The sequence below is a fragment of the Pseudonaja textilis genome, chromosome Z (genome assembly GCF_049901715.1).
Source record: "Pseudonaja textilis isolate UNSWEBS1 chromosome Z, rPseTex1.2, whole genome shotgun sequence".
Classification (NCBI taxonomy): Eukaryota; Metazoa; Chordata; class Lepidosauria; order Squamata; family Elapidae; genus Pseudonaja; species Pseudonaja textilis.
In genome coordinates this window covers 45,051,299-45,074,897 of record NC_142008.1, presented here as the reverse complement: position 1 = coordinate 45,074,897, position 23,599 = coordinate 45,051,299, and the positions used below count along the sequence as shown (strand labels likewise).

The 23,599-nt window shown below is 34.6% G+C and overlaps 1 protein-coding gene across 17 annotated transcripts in view; it reads left to right on the top strand.

The window, feature by feature from the left end:
- The window catches only part of THRB (thyroid hormone receptor beta), a 198,248-nt gene extending 186,655 nt beyond the window's left edge, over positions 1-11,593 (top strand). For 13 of the 17 annotated variants that reach the window (XM_087915600.1, XM_087915598.1, XM_087915603.1 and 10 more), the window contains 3 exons: positions 1,630-1,776; positions 6,000-6,258; positions 8,507-11,593. In XM_087915600.1, the coding sequence (XP_087771726.1) occupies positions 1,630-1,776; positions 6,000-6,258; positions 8,507-8,748 (648 nt within the window). In that variant the 3' untranslated portion in view covers positions 8,749-11,593. Of the gene's footprint in view, positions 1-1,629; positions 1,777-4,037; positions 4,833-5,999; positions 6,259-8,506 lie in introns of those variants that run through there. The other 4 variants (XM_026708167.2, XM_087915595.1, XM_087915607.1 and 1 more) reach the window with 3 other exon arrangements.
- The last annotated feature ends 12,006 nt before the right edge of the window (positions 11,594-23,599 follow it).

Genomic DNA, 23,599 nt, shown 5'->3' with positions numbered 1-23,599 from the left:
AAGTATGCAGAAAAATTTTTGAGATAAAAATAAACAGTAGGCTCTATAGTAGGTAGTTGACTACTTCTAAATAGAAAATTCTGTGTCAGGTAACTATCAGATTCATCAATAGTGTACACTATTTTTATTTTCTTTTGATTGAACCTACATCTCACATGGTTATGTATCAGCTTCTTTATTAATTTGAACTAGACAATTGTTTGAATTTGGATTCCGAGTACATGAATTCTAAGCAAAAACACATCTAGTGCTATTCAAGTGCAGAAATTACCTTTGAATTGAACTCTGCTAGTAAACAAAAACTTAATCAAGCAATGAAATTGTTTGTTAATAAATACTTGAAATTTCAGAAGGATCCTTAAGGCAGAAAGTGAAGTTGCACTTCTGGTCAATCCTGAAATCCCATATGGAATAGGAAATTGGATCTAGAGCATCTAACCAAAACATCCTGTTTAAGGACATAATACTGGCTATGAATAAGTTGGAAGAGTATCAATAAGTTGTAGGTACTCTTCCAACTTATTCATAGCCAGTATTATGAATTATATTTTTTTTTATAAATTATATTTATTTTAAATATAACCTAAAAATTCTAGAATAGTATCATTCCTGTGCTTCAGCAGATTACTGAAGAGCCTTTTGTATTTTTATGCTTTGTTGCTGCAGTCTTTTGGGAAGACATCAGAAGAAATTAGAATTGACTTGTCAACAGACTTTGTCAATTTTTCTTGTTCTTTCTAATTTTAACTTGGACATAGCCATAGAATTGCAACCACTTTTCTTTTCCAAGTAATTAGAATCGATTGAGTGATTGATGGGTTGATTATGTGTTACTAAGCCAGTGTTGACTCTTAGCAACTATAAAGATTTTCTCCATTATGACCTGTCCCCAACCCAGTCTTTCAGATATTCCAGTGGTGCATCTTAATTTAAATATCAGGGTAGGGAATGAACAAGTTATACAGCTATAGATTAAGAGACAGGAAATAGAATCTTATATAGCTTTGAGTTGAACCTCTAAACTTAATTGCATCTCCAAAAGCAGGTAATAAAAAGTTGAAAAGTCCTTACTGATTCCTTTCCTATCTATTTATCAGTCTATTCCAGCTGAAGAAATACTCTTTCTTTGTTAGAACTTTCAGTGAAAGATAGGAGTGTCTCTGAACCAAAAACAAAAGGAATAACAATACATAAAAATGTAGTAACTATATAAATGCATGCATACTTATTTATATACTGAACATACATAATAAACATGAGAAATACAGTTTATGCAAGAGTTAATATGGGCTATTTTTTTAGATTTCAAAGAAAGAATATTCTTAGATGGGCTATGGTACATCCTTAGATATAGGTTTTTATGTATAAATTGCCACACTGCTTTCAGTGTGGCAATTTATTTTTTTAATTAGCAAGTAGTAATTACACTTGCAATATATACAGATTATTACACAAATAAGCACTGGTATCTCAAAACATATGTACATGGATATAAGTTTATCTTACACAGTAGCCAAGACTTAAAATCAAGCAAAATGAAGTTGCCAACATTGCACAAAGTTTTAAAAAGAATCCATATTTATGGTAAATAAATTACATTCTTACATTGTTTTTGTCTTCTGTTGTTAGCCAGAGGATATTGGACAAGCACCAATAGTAAATGCCCCAGAAGGTGGGAAAGTAGATTTAGAAGCTTTCAGCCAGTTTACAAAAATTATCACACCAGCAATCACAAGAGTGGTGGATTTTGCCAAAAAGTTGCCTATGTTCTGTGAGGTATGAATTCCTTTTCTATTTAATTTGTTTTGGTTTTTGGTAGCAATTTTATTGTTAATATTATTATTGTTGTTGATAGATGTTTTGTATTAACTTATTTTGTATTAACTTAGTTCAGAACAAAAAAAGAAAAATTATGGTCCATGTTGTGCATATAGGCACCCAATACAAGTGGGCTAAAATATAGGATCCTTTGACAACACAAATTAGACTTTTCTTAGAGTTTTCAATGATTTTTCAGGTTATAATAGGAGTATTTTCCCTCTGTTTAATTCAATATTTAATTCAACCTTGCCCCTTTTGGGGGGAATTTGGATAGTTTAAAGTACTCTTAAAGTACCTGTAAATGGGCCAAACAAATTCTACCAATGCCCTGAAAAGTCTAATTCATTTCTTTTTCTAGTATCATCACAGTATTGCCAGATGGCTTGTAGCCCTTCCAAAGCCAGACATCAGTTTTGCAGACCTAAACCCATTAAATATTGTCTATCTCTGGTTTAAAGTAGCAACATGAATTCATTCAAAGGGCTAAGAACTGCATTTATTATGTATGCTAGGATTTCAGAATCTTCACTTACTGTTTATCAAGATAGGATCTGAAATCCCTGTGCCACTACATATATCTCCTTAGAATTAAAAGGAAGCTATAAAAATACAAAAATACATGTACAACTCTTCCTTATCTAAGTGAATGATAATGATTCAAATCAAAGTAAAATTTAATATTGAAGAAAGCATCATTCAAATGTAGGTGCTATATAATTGAACAATCTATAGTCATTTTTGTAACAAGCTATAAAGCATACTTAAGAAAGTATTTCTTTTTCAGCTTATTTTTTGTGTACATCAGAGCTGCCCTGGAAGAGGGGACATTTTATGGATAAATTATGTATTTTTATCATGCTTAACAATTTGTTACTTCCCTTTTAATAGCTTAGTATGGCTAATTTGCTGACTGTGGCTTCATATTAAGATCTCCAACCCCATTATATTCCAAAGTAGAAAATCTCTTGGTGAACAATGGCAGTAGGCCATTGTCCAGAATATTGTTGCTGCTATAAGAACTTGATCATGTACTCCTTTGCACTATTTTCTCGCCTTGACCATTCTTTTTGAGCATAGAGATGGAGAAAAGGACTACACTCAGACTGATGCTGTTTTCCATGGAGAAGGCGAAAGGGATGAGGACAGGGCCATAAATGAACAACTTAATATGGAATACATTGAACATAGAGTGTGCTGTTGGACTTCTCTTTTCATATTATTATAAGTAAAGTGTGTTCAATCCAAATTGAGACTATTTGCCCATTTCTGCACATACAATTTTGGATAGTTTTCATGGCACCTAAGCTTAAGTTTTTCATTCTGTGGTAATGTCAGTTCAGATATGTCCACTTTGTTTGCTTATTTATTCAATTTACTTGTTGCCCATCTCGGTAACCAAAACAATTCTGGACAGCCTACATGTATTCTTCAACTTTTCAAAAAGGGGGGGAATTGATAGTACGTATTTAGCATATCATATAATTTGCCTGTTAGTGGGATATGTATGAAATAAAACAGCTTTTCATTCAACATGAACAGAAGCATTTTCTGATATAATATAACAGAAGCATTTTCTGACTTATATACCATTTTATAATGCTTTACAGCTCTCTCTAAGCAGTTTACAGAATCAGCATATTGCCCCCAACAATTTTGGGTCCTCATTTTACCCACCTTGGACTAATCCTAATCTAAGCATGTTAAACTTTCATAGACTCCATGACTGAGGATCTTTGCAATTGGGGTTGATATGAAACAAAACAAAAATGTTAATCTAAATGTCATGCTTGAAATATCTAGTCTTCAGATAATATTGTTAAACAGGGAGTGGGGAGGAAAATTATGACCCTCCAGATAAACTGCCACTAGCATAGTCTTCAAGATATCTGGATACTGAGAGTCATAATTTTAGCAATATGGACGATATGTATTCATTATATTTTACAATATCACTTTATATGATACTGCATTATTAGATCTATTATTTAACAGATTTGCTTCATATTGGGTAGCAATATTATTTGGATATGTTTCTTAAAAATTAAAACAGTATCTAGAGCATTTCAACAAGGAAATGTACAAAGCTCTGTGATTAAAGATGACTGGAATTATAATGGTACAGATATATTTTTAAAGCATTCATTTGAAAGCACAGCATCTAGTACTAGATTGCAAAGAAACAACACAGATGCTGTTCATGTTATTCTCCCCATTAGGAGCCCTATGTCACTGAATCCAACTGAAATTCAACTTTTATTCTCCAAGATGATCTCACTCGGAATTGCAGCAGTTTGCTGGATATAAGATAGCCAACAAGAAACATTCATTCCAATACGCAAACAAGAGCAAGAGGAAACATAACATTCTTATTGTTAGAGAGCAGTGAGAATTACAGTTTCAACATAACAACTTTAGCTATTGTTTCTTACACTAGATATACCCATCTCAAGATGCTTCTGAACCTCACTTTCTTTCTTTCCTTCTTTTCCCCTTCCTTCCTTCCTTCCTTCCTTCCTTCCTTCCTTCCTTCCTTCCTTCCTTCCTTCCTTCCTCTTCCTATCTCCCCTCTTATTGTTTCAAAATGTACTTCAGTGCTGTTTAGCTTATAGGAGAAAATGCATGATTTGTATGTAAGTTTGCAGTAAAAAGCAGTGAAGTACATTTTGTCCATATAAAATACTGCCCAGAATACATACTTTTGTGACAAAAGCACTGAAATATATCTCAGATACATACAGTATAAAATACTGCCATTTCAGTTTTAAGTAACCGTTTTTATTGTTCATTACAGAACAATAAAAAGAAATATAACAATTTGCAACAAACTGGCTCTCTTACAATCCAGGGAAGTATTCAATAATTTTATAACCATTTTACCTATTCTGTAGTTTTTCACCTGTTTTGTAAAATTCTCCTCCTTTGCAGAAGCATATGGTACAAGGCTGATAGCAATAATATTGAAGAAATTGTTTTAATTTTAAAATGATCTCAAAATAAATATTGATAATTTATCCCTCTATTTTCCTTTTTTTCTTTATTTCTATTTTGCCTCTCCTATATATAAAAAAGCATTACTTTCTTTGAAAATGAATGTGGTTGTTGTATCTTTCACAATGACTCCCTTTCCAGTATAGATTATTTTGCTTGCTGTTCAGGAAAATCAATGTATAGCTCAATTAAGCTAACAGTAAACCAATCACTGCACTCCTCAAGCCTGACAAATGAAGAAAAGAAAAGGAGGAGGAAGAGGAGAAAGAAGAAGAGAAGGAAGCAATGAGGGAAATATAATATTTGTTTTTCCATATGAACTCTTGTTTAAAATTCTTTTTTATTTTACTTATTTTGTCATTTTTCTAAGCCCACCTACTTGCCAACAATTCTTCTGTCATTAAGGTATGGCTTTCAATTTATGAAGGCAAACTTTTGTTGCTTCTCAGAATGGTTTTGGCAATGCTAAATGTAATCACCACATCTGTAAGAAAAATCTCCCCTTTCTCACCCTACAGACAGAGGAAGAAAGCATTCATAGTTAAAAAATAAATGTCTTCTCATTTCACATGAAATGAGACTTTTATTAGCATAATTAATAACCATATGACACACAAAAGCAGGATGGTATTCTTTTCTGAATATTTTGTTGATTTCTATTTCTATAGAATTAGCGGTTTATAAACTGGTTTAATAATAATACTCACTGAAAAAATGTTTTGAATATGAAGTTGCCAACTTTATTCACTCTCTAATCACCACCATCATGAATCCTAAAAAGATCAAACTTAGAAATAACATGCAGATTGGTTTTTGGTCAGCAATACAGGAGAAAGTCTAGGTATACTGTGTATACAACTGATATTGCTCTAAACAGATTTTAACTATTTTAAAAGTCTGAAATTAAAAATTAACAGGGCTTTTAAGTGGATGGTTTCAGGGAAAATATATTGTATAGCTGTTTCTCCTTTTTGAGAATTTTCTATGGAAACTAAGGTGAAAAAAGAAAATATTATTAACAATTATTTAAAGGGTCCTAATGTTCTGTGAATATGGCAGGGATAGTCTCTAGTAAAAGACTTACCTAGAAGTACCCCATAATGGGGAAGATTTGTTTTTATGTTTGTTTTTATTATACAGAAAATTATTTTTCCCGTGGGAAAATTTATAACACTTGCAATTATTTGCAGCTGCCATGTGAAGATCAAATTATACTTCTGAAAGGTTGTTGCATGGAGATCATGTCCCTCAGAGCAGCAGTGCGTTACGACCCAGAAAGTGAGACATTAACACTAAATGGAGAAATGGCAGTAACAAGAGGCCAGTTGAAAAATGGGGGTCTTGGTGTAGTATCAGATGCCATTTTTGACTTGGGTATGTCGCTATCATCATTCAACCTTGATGACACAGAAGTTGCTCTTCTTCAGGCTGTACTGCTGATGTCTTCAGGTGAGGGTGAACATTTTTTAAATATTATAAATCAATATCCTTACCTGTTAAGGATCTGTAATCTTCTAGAAAGATTCACACCCTTTCAAACATACATAATAAAAATTAGATGACAGTGTCAAAAAAAATCATGTATTATACAGTGCTGATTTCGTGGCATTCAGGAACTATAATTCAGCAGTTTTTCCTCCTTTTGAGATAGATGTCTCCATAAAAACCTTCGCTATTTCAAGTATTCCACTAAAAAAGAAAGGGCCAATTTTTCCACATATGAGCTGTGAGCTCTGTGAGCTCTGGTTTATTTGATTTCCCCTCAATTGGTAATGAGGCAAGAAGAGAGACAATCATTCCACACCTGCACTTCTTTAGAACATAAAAAAACCAATTTGTTAAATCCACAACTTTTTTTAAAAAATATATTATACGTGCTTTTATAATAATATAGATATAATTGACAGTCTATACCATTCTTACTATGAGCAAGCTTTGTTTTAGATTTATTGTTTTTTGTCTTTTGCTGAATGTATTTTGAGATGCTTAAGATCTTTAGTGACATTAAGCACATAGGATTACCGGTAGTTGTATGTGAAGATATGTGAGATTACTTGTGGTAAGGATATCCACCACTTTGCTATGTTTTGTGTATCCTATGCTTGCTCCTTAGCAGAGCCCAAGTTCTTGTCTGCTTGTGATTATATATGAATATGGACAAACATTATGGTGTAATTTTTTGCCATATGGTCTAGCACATAAAAGAATCCTAGGCAAAGCTTAACATGGTTGCTGTCTTATCTATAGCAGATCAAATAGTTGTTAAGAATTTATTTCAAAATGATGTTGTGAATTTTATAATGTAATCACCAAGGAATTAAAAATAAAACATTTGCTTTTGCTCCCCCTTCCCTTTTAATTTTGTATAGGTTTTTATTAGTGGACTTTCAAGGACCTTACATGTTATTTAGGTCTTAATATCTGTTGTTAGTCCAGAGATCAGTGTGGTTTTGTGGCTAGATCATCAGAATCTTCTCAACCCTGAAACTTTCATTTGATCTGGAGTCAGTTGCTATGTCTCAGCCTCATTTTTATCCTTTTATTCATAGACCTCTGAGATGAACAATTCACATTGCTCTGAGCTCTGAGAATAAAATTAGAAGAGTCAAGAAATAGATGTAGCTCACAGATCAACTTTAATGGGAAAAATGAAATCCTGCTCATGACTTGAGAGGCTAGGAACAAAAGTTAACTCCTTTAGCAAAATTGCTGTTCCAAAAATGTACTTACCATTGAGTAAAGAAGAAAAGAACTAGTCTTGCAAGAAACTTTATTTGGTTGTCATCCAACTGTTATAGCCAGTTGTTGTTTTTTTGCAATGAATACTAAACAAAAGAAAGAATACATAAGGAAAAAGGAATGTTCTGAGAGTGGGCAGCTCTCGAAAAATTGGAAGTAATGATCTAATCAATTCTTTAAAGAAACAACTTTCAGCCTGTTTACTTCTCTGTCTCTGATAGACTGTCTCCCTCTAGTGGAAGCTTACTGCACTAGCTTTTACTTTTATTTTTTGTTTAAAAATTAGGATAAATTTTGGCATTTATATTTGCTACCAAATTTCAGCAGTATTGAGCATGAGTGTGTGGGACAGTATAATCCAAAAGTCATGAAAAAGCATTCTGGATACAATATAGCTGACAAATTGATTTTATGCAATTGAAATATTGCAACAGAGTTTGCAATTTCAGATTCAACAGAGTGAACTGTTGCATTATATCATCCAAGTTGATAGATCATTGAGTTTTCCAGTGAATGCAACAGGTCCCAACTTATGTCCACTTTAACAATGTCCAAAAATCAACTATCCACAGGGATACAATTTAATTTTGTGAAAATAGCTGCCACAACCAGGTAACTCAAACCTCAGACATTTTTAAGCATATAATGCAAATTTTAAAAGGAAGGCTTTGATCACCTGATTGTGTGCATTACACACACACACACACACACACACACACACACACACAAACACCAGCCACAATTCATCTGTAATACCCCAAACAACCAGACTTGCTTTTCCCATCAATAGTACCTTTTCCCAAGTTACTAGCTCACAAGGATCATGCAAAGATTCAAGTTATGCAGCCTGGGGAAATGTAATGGAAATCATTTTGGTTCTATTTGCACTTTGCAAAATATACTTTTTAAGGTGAATAAAAGTTTTTAATTTTTTAAAATCTAAATCTTATATTTACAGATCGCCCAGGTCTTGTCAGCATTGAAAGAATAGAAAAGTGTCAAGAAAGCTTCCTCTTGGCATTTGAACACTATATTAATTACAGAAAGCACCATATTGCACACTTTTGGCCAAAACTGCTGATGAAAGTGACGGACCTACGAATGATCGGAGCCTGCCATGCTAGCCGCTTCCTGCACATGAAGGTGGAATGCCCCACAGAACTCTTTCCTCCTTTGTTCCTGGAAGTATTTGAGGATTAAAAAGACTGGAAAGATTCTCAGAGATTCTATAGCACTACTGGGTGTAATTTCATTCCATTGCCTAGTTTTTTCTTCTTACTTTTGGTCCATTCCCATTTTGTACCACCTTCTTTGGAGGATAATTTTTAATAGGCATGAATGAATGAAGATATCCCTTCAATGCGGGTACTTGTCACAATTGCATTTTTTGTGTGTCCATTACTCCTTTCGATGTGAATCCTTCAAGAGTTTAACCTCAAGAATTTTAAGTTTATTCACCAGCACTCAGGCGACCCATGTTTATATTGATTGTTTGGAGTGATATGGGTAAAATATAAATAAATTGAGGAAGCAAGAAAAGGATAGATAAATCCTGCCATATTTTATACAGTATTAACTTACTTCTAGACATGAGACTTCTGCTGAGGAATTCAGAACAATCTAGCAAGTGTTAATCTTGCTGAAGATCAAATGCAATCAGTTTGCAGTTATATACAACTTGAACTATAATTCAGATATATTGAGTTCATTGCAGTGTTCTCCCAGATAACCATGTAGAGGATTGCAACTTTAGCTATGTCTAATTTCACCTTGCCATGCTTAAAAATAGATAGTTTTATCCAAGTAAAACTTCCCACCATAATCATAATTTCATCATCATTTTCAGGTTGTTATGAGTATTTTAGACATTCAATTCCAGGTAATCCTCAGTTAATAGCTGCCCTGTTTAGCAAGTGTTCAATTATAGAGACACTGAAAAAGTAACTATGATTGGTCCTTGCACTTATGACCATTGCAGCATCCCCACGGTTATGTAATTGATATTTGAGTTCTTTACAATGAACACAGCAGCCCACAATCACATGGTTGCTATTTGTGTCAGCTTCTATTAAGCAGAGTTAATGAAAAAGCCACCAGTAAAATCACAAGTCGCAGTTGTGTGATATCTTGCTTTAATGACCATGGGTGATTTGCTTAGCAGCGTGAGTGACACCTTAAATCCAGCAGTTATGTGATGCTTTGCTTAATCACCTGATCCAAATTGTGGTTGTTTAGTGAGGACTACCTTTGTAAAAAGCTCCAGAATGCAGCCAGTCCTATTTTTCCCCCAGGTGAACATAGCTTCTCATTTCCTCTTATTCAGTCCAAAACTAAAAACAATACAGGAAGAAATAAGTACATTTAAAATTTCCACAGAGCCAAGGCCCTTGATCTCTTTTCTTCTTTATGGTAATTTGGATACATTAGAGACATAGTTAACTATATTTCTGCCACTTGCCCAAAATTATTTTGAGTTAGTAGCAAGACATACTACTACTATTCTTAGTTATTTTGTGCCCTTGCCTTTTATATGTTTTTAAATATTCACATGATAATGGCTTTAAGGATTCCCCCTGGTTCATCCATTTTGTCTCTACTAGTGCCTGCAATTCCTAAACCATAAAACATGTGCAATGAATTATTTCCAATTTAATACAGAAAGGTTTTCTCTGTCTTTTCCCCCAACTCAACAAAAATTAATTCCAGTTATCTGTAATAAACCTGTTTTGTATAGTCATATATCTTTTTTCTACCTGTATACCCTCACCCTTTCAGTGACTGTAAATCAGTAACCTGAATCCGAGGATTTGTGAATCTCATTTTATATAGCCAAGAGATATGGGCCTTTAACTTTTTGTGAACAAAGTGTCACATGCTATGACATGGAAATCCGTTTCAAGAAAAAAGATTTGACAGAATGTAAATTGTTATGGTACGGTCAAGCTTTTGGATCTTATTCCAAATGAATAGCTAAAATTCTAGATTCCAAATCATTTTATCCTCTTTAGTGGTGTTGCACTCAGGTAGACTGTCACTATGGACAACATTTGAATTATAATATTGTTTTCAGACATCTTCATTCCATTGACAACAGAAGTCTTTTCAATGTATATGCACCCAATAGTCTCCCATTCATGACCACAGTTCAGTGCAGGGTTAGGTGTATTGCATTTAAGTTATTTTTAATGGTTTAAATACACTTGATTTACAATCTACAAATGGTAGTCCTTGTCAGTAAATGCCAAACCATGCAGTAAAACTTTCAGTCTATATGAATTACAGAGAAGAAATTCTTCTTAATGGCAGGCTGACTTCAGTGTTTTAGTTTTTACAAAACAAATATCAACATTCCAGATTGGTTTCTGTAAAACAGTTTTGGTTCTATAACAACCTAAATCAAGATGTCAGTGAATTTGCCTTAACAAGGATTGTTTTTCTTCTAGATGATATCTTCTATGGTAGGGGTCCCCAGTCTGTGGGCTATGACCCTTTACCATGGTCTATTCACAACCAGGCTGTATGAACAGTGAGCCAGCGCATGTGTGCAGCCCCACTCACATGAATGAGTTGTATAAGCACTCACAGTCCCACTCACGTCAGTGGTGGACACCAGCACTTGCAGCTCTACGTGCATGAGTTCCACACAAATGAAGCTGTGTGTATGTGCATGCTTGCACCTGCCCCTCCCCATGCTGAGCTGCCAACCTGGAAAGGTTGGGGAATGCTGTTCTATGGGGCTTCATGGTTAAGGGTTGAATCATGTTCCTTTGATAAACTAGGTATGCATACAGATTTGGCATATAAGGATATTGTCATTGGAGAGATTTTTATAGACTATGCAGTTTCTTATCTTATACAATTTTCTGATAATCTAAACATTTACATAATGTCAGAATTGTCTACTAGCTTGAGATCTCTAAAAATGATTGTCCAAAAACATAGTTGAATTGACTTGAATTGTTTTTCCCAATATGATCATATCTTTCTAGCCAAAATATCTGTCAAGAATTTTGGTGGCAATCAGCCCATTTGGTAAGAAAACAAATGAAAATGTACTATATTATATGTTCAATTCTGCCTTCTCAGAATTTGGAGGTGTCCAGAAGACTGGATGTTTTCATAAAAATAATGATAGCATTGTACTATTGCATTGCAAATTTTAGTTCTTTTCACGCGTGTGCTTTGTCATAGTATGTGAACATAAGAGGTGGAGCTTATGGTGGAATACTGCTTTTATCACATAACCGCCTTCACAGAAGTTTTTGTTGCAACCTAGTTCCTTTTAGACGCATTGTGAGTTCAATTCTCAAAGTTACTAGTCAACATGCCAGAATATCACCAAGTTGCAGAAGTATAGAGAGGCCCTAGAGAGAGGATTTATCATTTTCTCATTTTCCTATGCCATTTTTATTTTTAAATCTCCATCTCTTTTTTACTGTGCTATAGAAAAAGTATGCTGTGCATATCTGTTATTAACTTTATAGATAAGATTATATTTTAGCTGCAAACATAGTATTTCTAAAATCTAAGTCTTGCTATTGATCTTCCCTGTCCCAAATATAAATATTTATATTAATGTTTACTTCCATGTATACATGTCAAAGTTCATGACTAAAAGAAAAGGGGCATCCAATAATGACTAGAGTACCTCACTTAACCTTTGACCTTAAGTCCCCTGGGGAAATGTTGAGATTTTCTTCAAAGTAAAGTAATCAATATGGAATCTAGGGTTATTTTTCAGAAGAACTCCAATGTTTTCCTTTGTTGAAGGGGATAAGGAAAGAATCTTGGATCCAACCTGATACTTCAAAGCTTTTCAATAATGTATTACTATAAGAAGAGAATATCTACTCCCAACCATTTATCTTGATCAGTAAGGAATCTCCCTATTACTTTGGAACAGTTCCAGTCTAGAAAACTGTAATATGCTATGTATAAAACATATAACCAGCTAAGATCACAATCTAATGAATGATATGTTTTGATTTGCATTAGCTCTTTATGATGTAGTATTCTAAAGCTTAGCCCACATTTAAACAAAAATACATGAAATTGGCTCATTTGGTTTTCAATGTGCTTTGTGCTATTCAGACTGTAACAATCCATTGGCATGACAATCTCAGTGATCATTCATCAAAACTCACAAGCTGCATTTTGATTTGTAGAAGCTTAATCTCTCAACATCAATGGCTATCCCAACCCCAAGATTCCAGTTGCTCTTCTTTTGTCCTGTGTAACTGGGTTCATGTTATAATGGTTTCTATTTTTAGTCACACCAGAGAAACATACTATTTTAAATTATTAGAATCTGATACCTCAGGTTTCTTTTTGACAAATAAAGTGGTGCCAATCCTGCAAGCACTGGTATAAGATTTTAAGATATATCTGGCAGCATCCTCAGCTATAGCTTCAAATGATTATTGGGAGTGGTAAATTCTACACCCATTCTCTGTTGAGAGGTGATTTGACTATAAAAGTCTGAATTTTTGACTATGCAGCTTTAATTGTTTAAGATGTCCCATGCTGTTCCGGTTTGTTTTCTGCTGTAGGTATAGTATCAAGTGGAGCATTCTACAAAATATGTTTTCTCTTTTTAAAAATAATTGTTAGCTTAATGTGTCCTGCTCTAAATGATAGATATTTAAGCTGCAGTGGATTTGATGTTGCAATTGAGTTCCATAGTGTTTTTAAATTGAGAGAGAGAATAGTGATGGACTCTACATGACTTAGCCATTTTAAAAACAACAGCACTGTGCCAAAATATAGGTGTCAGAATCAGACGCTGAACACTTGTGATTTATCTTTGTGTTAATGTACTGAAGTGATATTAAAAAGGCAATACAAAGTCAAAAGGAAAATGGTTGATTGATGGAAGGAAACCTGACCATGCAGCTCTATAGATCACAGGATGACCACATTGTTGTTAGGGATATATTTTGTGCTATGTAATCTTAAAAATGTAGATATCATATTGATATACCACATAAATTGTCAGTAACATCATTCTTAGGGTTTTTAAATCTTAAGGCTTTTCAGATGGAGCCAATATTTTTTGAAGGATTAGGTTTTTATAACCTCTATCCTCTGCTGGAAATTAGAATCAAAATCTGTGAGACTCGTTCTTGCTTTATTAGAAAACAAATACAGTCCATATGATTTTTTAAAAAGATGAATAAATTAGGCAAGTCACTATCAGCCATTGGTGCCAGAACAAGTTTCTGCCTCATTTTGATAGTTAAGAAAAACGTTGATAAAGTTGTGTACTCATTCATGATCTATTAAGAAATATTTCTTTGCTTGCCTTTTTGCAGCTTTGAAATAGCAAGACATACAGGAGGCATTTAGCTATGTTCTCTTGTAATTTCTGCTAATATTTAATTTATCAGAAATTTCCTTGTTATATTAGGTTTATATGACCCTTATATAAAATTTTATAGAGACATGATATCTTAAGTAGGAGGGATTTATTTACGTCAAAAAACAAAGAAAACTAATTTAAAATAAAATAGGCTTTCTTTTTAAAAGACATAAACATAAATAGAGATTACTATAATTTTAAAAAGATTTGGCCTTTCACTAAGTTTTTACTGTGTTGTATAAGTGCTATCAAATGCAGAGTCTGCCTTGCTTCTGTGTATTAATCTTTCTTCAACTATATTGCCTTCAGAAGCAGTTTTGTGCAGGTAAAAAGCTATGTGTGACTATCTGTTTTGCACAGTTTAACTTTATAAAGCTAATTGTTATTTATGCACAAGACAATCAAATGTAACTCTACATCCATGTAGATGGAATTGATGTAAATTATTGAGCACAATGTAAAACATTAAAAATACATTTTTATTTTGCAACTGAAATTATGAAAGTGAAAAATAAGATCATACCATGGATTTAAAAAAAAACCATGTAATTCTTTAAATTATTTTTCCTTATGTCAATTATTTTAGAATTCCACAAATAATGTTTTATTTCTTTTCATTTTATTAAGATGGATGCTGCTGAGCTTTGGATTAGGCTTGTTATGGTTTGGATGTCTTCAGACTAAGTTTGGAAGTATACAGATTTATTAGAAAGGCTAAAGATTCTGGGATAAAATTTAAGTGTTTTGTTTGTTTTCTCCCCCGCCCCTCCTTCAAACAGTGTTAAATATATGCTAGATGGGTAATATTTTTTCAGCCTAAAAACTATATTAAATCTGTGATCATAAAAATGTTTAAACTACCTGAAGAAAAATTTGTATATTTGGGGAAAGAATATAATTTTTACATAGCTTTTGTATGCAGATATTAATATGCAATTATGACTATAGTGAGCATAGATTATTATGTAAGCTTGAATTCTAAAAACGAACATCTTATAACTGACATGTGTTGGTATCTCTTTATTTCTTGTCACTGAATTTCTTTTCTACCTGTTGCATTTTAATATTACGACAGACCAATGCTTAGGAATATACCTACCTTGAAGATAGGACTGCAATTTTCCCTTTTCTTTAGGAGTCCAATACACTCAAAGTTTATCGTTGGTGCCACTTAAAGGCCATTCAGATTGTGCAGCCGAGAACTGATAGTCTTACTGTCCAATAGTGCTGCTAATATTTTGCTTTCCAAAGTAAAGTCGTATAGAAAAGGAAATGCAACATACAATATAGTAACTCATTCAGGCTCATTCCTGTAATATTAGGACATATTTTGGAGTTTAACTGATTCTCTTACTCTACCTGATGGAGGCTTAGAGACATAGAATCTGCATTGTAATGAGGTTAAAAGTCTTATAAACAATAAAAGCCATTAAAGCTGTCCAAGGAAGATGTTTTAAATAATTATTGCTCCTCACAATTGAATAAGCTGAAATTATTTAAAATTAATGCCACAACATACACTTCTAGTGGTAAAATAGAACAGTCCCAAATATTTTTACTCCTAGCGGCTGACTTTATTTCTGAGATAATATCAATTCAATTACATTGTTGTGAAACAGCAGGCTATCTTCTTGGAATGTGATCAAACTGTGTATTTATTGCAATCCCTCTCTACTTCAAGAAGATGCCTTTAATTTTAATCTCAGACTAACTTCAGACAAATCCAACACTTATGACCTATTGAATATGATTAGTAATCTGCAGAGGGTAACTGCGGATACAGGTAATTAATGGTTGCATCCCCCACCTCAGAATAGAATGGAGTGGAATTGAACAGAATGGAACAGAACAGAATAGAATAGAATAATAACTTTTTTGTCACTTTGAGTGTACACTAATTGGCATACATAAAATGAAATTTTGTTGCATACAGATCTCAAAGGGTCACCATCTATTCTACAACATAAACATGACTAAATAAATAAATACAAAATTATGTATATACTCACATATATTATATAACACAGAGAAACAACACAGTATAGTTCAGATGTATACATGTACATGGTGAGAAAAATGAATTTGCCAGATGGATGGCATAAGGAACAAAGCTGTTACATAATCTGGTAGTCCTGCTAGAAATACTTCAAAATCTCCTCCCAGACAGGAGCAACAGAAACAGACCGTATGTCAGGCTATAGAACTTTTCCCATTCACTCAACTAGAATGAACTTCTGAAAATGTATCAAAACGTATCACAAAAGAATCCTTTATTGAGATGAGACAATTCCTGTAGGAGTTCAAAGCAGCGTCTGAGGTCTCTCAGGCATACAGGGATACATAAGGGAGTTTAGAACCCCTCCCCTTATCTCGATGTGTATTTAGTGAAACAAAAGCCAGTATGTTAATTCCTCCCCACCCCTTTTGTAAGGAAGTATCTTTTTCACAGTTTCCCAGGGCATACCTAATTTCCCACCACCACCACCACCACCCCCTTTTTAGAACAAACTATTCAAGAGATTTCCAAGACACATCTCACTGTGGAATTTTTATGATCTTCTCATCTCCTAGTTGTGCCTCTCAGAGGTGATAGCTCTGGCCATCTGGCTTTTCTCCCTCCATTGTATCATGTGTGGGTTATACAAATTTGATATAAGATTAAGTATATTCAGGTTACATCAAGAAAGGATTTCTTTATCAGCTTCCCCCCACTTCTTCCACTGAAGAAATGACAGATACACAGATCTGACACCATATAGTGTGTGGATGGGTGGGCGGGCTCTCTAATGATGCTTTGAGCTCTATGTACATAGCGCTATAAGCTATATCATGATTAACAGGAAGGGAGCTTCCTAAAATCTTCTCGGTTATCCTTTCTATGCTCTGAATGGACTTTCTATCTGAGGCACTGCTGCCACCAAATCAAACAGTGATGCAGTGTGTTAAAATGCTCTCAATTGTGGCCAGGGCAGAAGGAGAAAAATGTGCTCTCTTCATCCGACACAGGAAATGAAGATGCTGGTTTGCATGCTTCACTAAGGATGATGTGTGGAGAGACCAGTTTAGATTGTTACTTATCTGTACCCCCAGATACTTAATATTGCTGATCACATCTACAGCTGTATCCTTGACAGCTCTTTCTAAAATCTACAATAATATCCTTTGTTTTATTAATAGGATTCATAGCAGATTTGGCACAGCAGTCATGGGTCATCAAGGTGAATAGTAACTGACACAAGACAGCCCTGTGGGGAACCCATATTCAAGGAGATAGAGTTGGAAACTTTTCTTCCAACTCACACAAACTGGGACCTATCAATAAGGAAATCCAGTATCCAATTACATAAAATCAACAAACAGTACTCGCACATGAATATTCTTTTCCTCTAGATGTACTAAACTAAAATGAAGGACAAAGGAAAGTACATTATCTACAGAGCTGTTTTTCTGATAGGCAAACTGTAATGTGTCAAATGTAGGGGGAAGGCATGAAATCATATAGTCCTTTACCAGTCTCTCAAAACACTTCATCATCATGGAAGTGCATGCAACTAGACAGTAATTATTAAGGCATGTGATGATAGGTTTTGGGGGCACTGGTATGATTGCAGTCTTAAAACATGATGGAACCGCAGCCTGATGCAACAAGAAATTGAAGATGACTGTGAGAACAGTGGCCAGTTAGTCAACACAATCCTCAGGTACCTGCTCAGGGAATTTATCAAAACCAGCAGCTTTCCAAGTATTGATTTTCTGCAGGACCTTCCAAACAGCTGTTGTATCAAACTAAAGCCCCTGCTCATCAGGAAGGGGAACAATCTTCCTTGCTGGAATGTTGTTTGTGGCCTCAAGCCATCCCCAAAAATGTATTTAGCTTGTTTAGACAATCCGTATTACCCTTAAATGTCAGGGAAGCTGCCTTAATAGTCAGTAATGACCCGAATACCTTGCCATATATGTCTTGGGTCCATCAGATCTTGAAAGAAATTTAGGTCTGCTTTGCTGTTTTTATAGCACATTTCAAATCAGCTCTTGCTATTCTAAGTGCTGCCACATCACCTGATTTGAAGACCTTTCTCACCTTCAACATTGCACAGACCTCTTGAGACATTCAAGGTTTCTCATTTGCTCTCATGACAATAGTCCTAAGTACACTGATATCTTCCATACACTTTTGAATATAAGCAGAAACAGTAGAAGTGCTTCTGCTAACACATGCATTTATGGAGGCAAATCAGTGGTAAGTAAAGCAGGATTGGGGATTATCTATTGGAATGGATGGTAATGCATCTCGAATTAGCAGTATTACATAAGGATTATTTTAATATATTAGGTGAAAATTATGAAATCCTTTATACCTGTATCAATAGTAAGTGGATTGATTTATTTCCAGCCCATTGTTCAAAAAGTATGGGTTGTCAGCTGATCCAAATGTTTCAGTGTAGGAAATTATGCAACATTTGAATACTGTAGCATATGGATAATAAAGATCTGGGTACTTCTAATTCATTTTAATCTACAACTATTATCACTACTTATCCTGGGCTGGTTGGCTGGTATGTTAGAACATTTATTTTTCAAACATGTAATTGAACTCATACTCTACCATGTCCAGACTGACCTTGAAAGAAGTGTATGTTAATAAATTTACTCAGCAAATTAGACACTGCTTTTGAATTCCAGGATCATCAATAAAATTCACATGATCTTTGTATGCAAATAAGTACTTTGTGGGGAATCTCAGCAAAAAATTCTAATATAACTATAGCAGAAGCAGCCCTGAAAAAAAAATTGAACCTACTATGTTGATTATTAAGTACATGAGTAAATAACAGTTACTGAAATGATTGAGAGGCTAAACTATAGCTACAATGTCTATTATAGATTAGAAATCATGCTGCTAGACTGAAGGCAAGCTAAATAAAGCTTTTTAGGATATAAAAGGTCTCTTTACGTATGCTGTTTTCCAATGAGCAAGAAGGTGTTGGAAAATTACTGTGGGTTATTTCCATTCTTTCCCAGTCAATCCTCATAGATCAGAGCAACTCCAGCTGATCCCTTCTCTAGTCTGTGTTATTTTTAAAAATTGCTGAAGGGAATGATGTATCTAACAGATGAGAAGAGAAGATTTGGAATCTACAAAGAGAGACGTCTTCTCAAGAGATTTTTAAAGGGTTGAAGGTGCCTCACCCAGTGATTTCAATAAAACTTGCCAATCCAAAGGTTCTTAATCTTTAAAGAAATCTAAAGAATAGAAAAAATCCAACATGATTAAAAGATGGACGAGTCAAATTCAGAGTCCATGTGGGCAACATTCACAGCTGTAAATCCCATGACTCCCATCCAATCACAAGAATTGCAAAAACCTTTTGTCCACTCACAAAAATACCCAATTGTATGGAACACATGTGGGTAATCTGATGATCTCTTTAACTCCAGGAAAATTTCAATTGCCCAATTCCTGTAACGTGTTCCTCTCTTATAGGAAAGTCAATCTACTGTTATGACTCATTAGAAGTGCCACATTTTCCAGGCAGATTCTTTCCAATTCTGTGATTATGACTTGATTAGAATGTTTAGTTTTGGAAGGAAATAATTAGTCTAGTTTACATGTGAGGCCTACTGCATTTCATTAGAAAAAGCTCTAAATGAAACAAATGAGAGCTAGCTGGATCAATGCTGAATCAGCAGAATTCTCAATGGAATCCTTTTCAATATCATTATATATTTTTCCTGCTGATTTCTGATGGAAAAATTATATCTCAGAAGTTAGAGCTGAAGTTTGCTATTGAAGCTTTGTTGACACATCAAAACAAAAAACTTAAGTTATGATTCCTAAAGTTCATATTCTGAGCTCAAGAATAAAATATGTAAACATGGACAGATTATTTTTTTCCTAACATTTTCTATGACAGAAATTAAAGGATGTACATGGAAAGACTCAGATTGGGGAAGTTCAGTGGTGGGATTCAAATTTTTTTACTACCGGTTCTGTGGGCATGGCTTGGTGGGTATGGCAGGGGAAGGATACTGTAAAATCTCCAGTCAGAGGTGGTATTTGCTGGTTCTCCAAACTACTCAAAATTTCCACTATCAGTTCTCCAGAACTGGTCAGAACCTGCCGAATACCACTTCTGGGAAGGTTGATTTGAAAGATGCAACAGGAAATCCTGGAATGCTGGCCTCAATATGCTAACTCCTTGATATTGAACATGCTAAGTAGTTGGCCAAATGTTGTCGTTTTTACCATTCAGGTCAGAGGTGGTATTCAGCAGGTTCTGACCAGTTCTGGAGAACTGGTAGCAGAAATTTTGAGTAGTTCAGAGAACTGGCAAATATCACCTCTGATGTTGAATCCCATCACTGATTCAGTTGTGTCTGACTCTTGGTGACTTTATAGGCAAGTGCTCTCTATGCTATCCTGTCAAGCACAGCTTCTTTCAATTGCTGGATGTTCAACTTTATATTAGATTTGATGTTATCAAGCCAGTGTGTTCTTTGCTTGCCCCTTCTTGTTCCACTAACCATTTCTAGCATCATTGACTTCTCCAATAAAGTTGCATGCATGATATGGTCAAAGTAAATCACATGTAATCTTATGATTTTAGCTTCTAGTGATGTGTCTAGTTTTATGCTATTTAACACTCCTCTGTTAATTATCTTGCAGTTCATGGAAACACAATAATTTATGCCAGAAACAAAGTCCAAAGGCTTCATCGATCAGCCATTCTTAGTATCCAACTCTCACATATGTACATGATTATAGGGAAGGCTATTGCTCTAACTAGTCTGCTTTTTGTATTTACCATGTTTCCTGAAAGTAAGTCATACCCCAAAAATAATCCCTAGGGAAGGGAGTGTGTTGTCCAGGATGGGTGGTGGTGAGCACACAGAGGCTGATAGTATCTGGCAGCAAATGCAGTCTGTGTAGCGCAGGTGAGTTGATTACCAGTCCAAGCAGCAAGCAGAGGCGATGGGAGGCACGCAATCTGGATGTGCTGTGTGAACCATGGGAAAGCTGAAAGGTGATGGGCTGAAGCAGGCAGGTGGCCATGGGAGGCTTGTCTTTGTGCAGTGGAACCAGCAGCAGATGAAGGCAGAGGCACAGGGGGAGCGAGGGAAGGCAGGTGATCTGGATGCACCATGTCAGCCACAGGCAAGCCAAGAGATGAAAAGACAGGCCTCCCATGGCCACCCATCAACTCTGTCCTACTGTCTCTCAGCTAGCTTGCAGCCTGCATGGCATGTCTGGATTCTGTGCCTCTGCTTCTGTCTGCTGCCAGTCCTGCTGTGTGAAGATGATCTTCTCACAGCCACCCACCCACTACAGCCCACATCTTTCAGCTTTCCTGCAGCCCATGCAGCATGTCTAGATTATGTCCCCCTGTACCACTGCCACCATCTGCTGCTTGGACCGGTAATCAACTCACCTGCACTGTGTGGGCTGCATAGTCCCAGAGTGTGCTGATCAAGAGGCCAGTGGACTGTAGCTACTGCTGGAAACCATTGGTCCCTGTGCACTTTTTGCCTTTTGTGTGTGAGCCAGAGTTGGGATGCCCAGCCAGGCAGATCACTCTGAAATTGTGTTTCCCTGAAAATAAGCCCCTGTCTTATTTTCAGAGAAACGCGTATATCAATATTTCTGCTTTTCCAGATCTTATTCATGTTAACCATTGCAGTATGGCCTAATGTTATCCTGCATTTGATTTCAGGACCAGAACTGCCATTGTGAACGATTTTGGATCCAAGAAAAATAAATTCTTGAACTGATTCAATTTTCACCTTGTTGATATTAAACATCTTGTATCCATCTGCAACTTGTTGTCATTATCTTTGTTTTCCTGATGTTAAGACTTAAGCCTCTCTCATCCTTGATTTTCCAGATAATTTTTTCCCGGTCTTTCTTATTTTTAGTCAGTAATATTGTGTCATCTGCACACATTAAATTATTTCTGGTTCTTCCCCTAATCTTCGCTCCAACATCAGACAGTTCTAATTTCTGCATGATAAAGTGATAAAATACATTCCTGTTCTAATTCCCTTATTGATTCTGAACTAAGCTGTGTTGCCATAAAGTGTTCCCACTATTGCCTCCTTGATCAGTGTGTAGGGTACAGTAATCTGATACGTTTGGTCAGGTGGGTTAGGACACCAAGTTCATGCAAAGCTTATTTGGTTTTATTCTCCATTTGAAAGAGATGTAAATATACCCTGATTTCAAGCTATGTTTACATTATCCTCTTATTTATAATAATTTATGAAATATTTATCATGTATATGGATTTAATAGAGAATTTGACAGATTCCTGAAGTGTACATCTAATAGTTATGAATCAGGATTGCTATTTTCAGATTCTAGGCAGAATTATAGAGTCATTGGATCTATTAAATCCAACTATCTAATTAGTTCTTGAATTCAAATTCAGCATCATAAGTTGTCTGCTTGGTTTACCTTTGAAAATACCCAATAAAGAGGATTCCATATTTCTTTTTCTACCTAGCATTTTTATTATTATTCTGTTTCTTTTCCTGAGAAGTTAATTCCAATATCCTGGCCATATCAACTATAAAAAAGTACTTTTGGGTTTGCTTGGGTAACTTTTGCATGGCATGTAATATTTTAGGGGATATAGTTCATGGACAGAAATAATGAGAATTCTTTTTTTCTATAAAGTGTGCAAAGTCCATTTAAGATTTATAGATTATATGTTTCTGACATCAACAGTCCAAGATGAATCTTTTTTTTAAGCAAATTTTATTGATTTTAACAACAAAGACACAAAACAAAACATCATTAAACATTAAAAACATAAAACCTCTTTCCATTATAAATCTTTACAAGGCAGGTAACACATTATTTTATATCACATTCTCCTAATTTATCCCATTTCCATATAAACACGTAAATTCCCTTTAACAAATTTCACATTATTTCTCTTTACTCTTATTCAATAACCTTTCTTTTCTAATTTATCTGCTATTCAATCATCACATTTATATTTTCCTCTGGCTTGTTTATAGTTATTCTCATCTGGCCTTCCTCCGAGATTTTAATAATTCTCAATTAAACACACACATATAAAACACAAAAAACATAAAACTTCCTTGTAGAAAGTAACTTGGCCCCAGATTACCTCTTTTTGTATGGACTTCAATTAAATACATGCTCTTCTTATATACCATTACCTATCTTATTTATCATTCTATATCTTTTATATAACTCCTCCCCACTTATATATTGCATCTTGCTTTAAAGCAATATTTTTATATCTTTTGTCCATTTTCCCATTTACATCTATCTCATTCCCAATATAAAAAAGAATAATTTCTCCTGAAATCACTAATCAGAGTATGATGCCTTTCTATCATTCCCCTAAACTGAAATTTGAAATAACACCTAAGTCCCAATCTGATTCTGCTTAGTACATTCTACTATTTCAAAAACAAATACTACAGTAATAAATCTATAATAATCAACACATTAGCCCGTTAAACTCTATAATTAAACTAATATTTTAAACATTTCCTTTAATGTTTTATTAAAACTTAAAATCATTCATTATTAAACATTTTAACATTGTGCCTTAATATTTAAATCTTTTATTAAATCTTATAAAGTTCTAATTTTCTATTTTTGATACAAATACAGCTACTACAATACTATCATGTGTACTATGCAGAATCCCCTTTAAA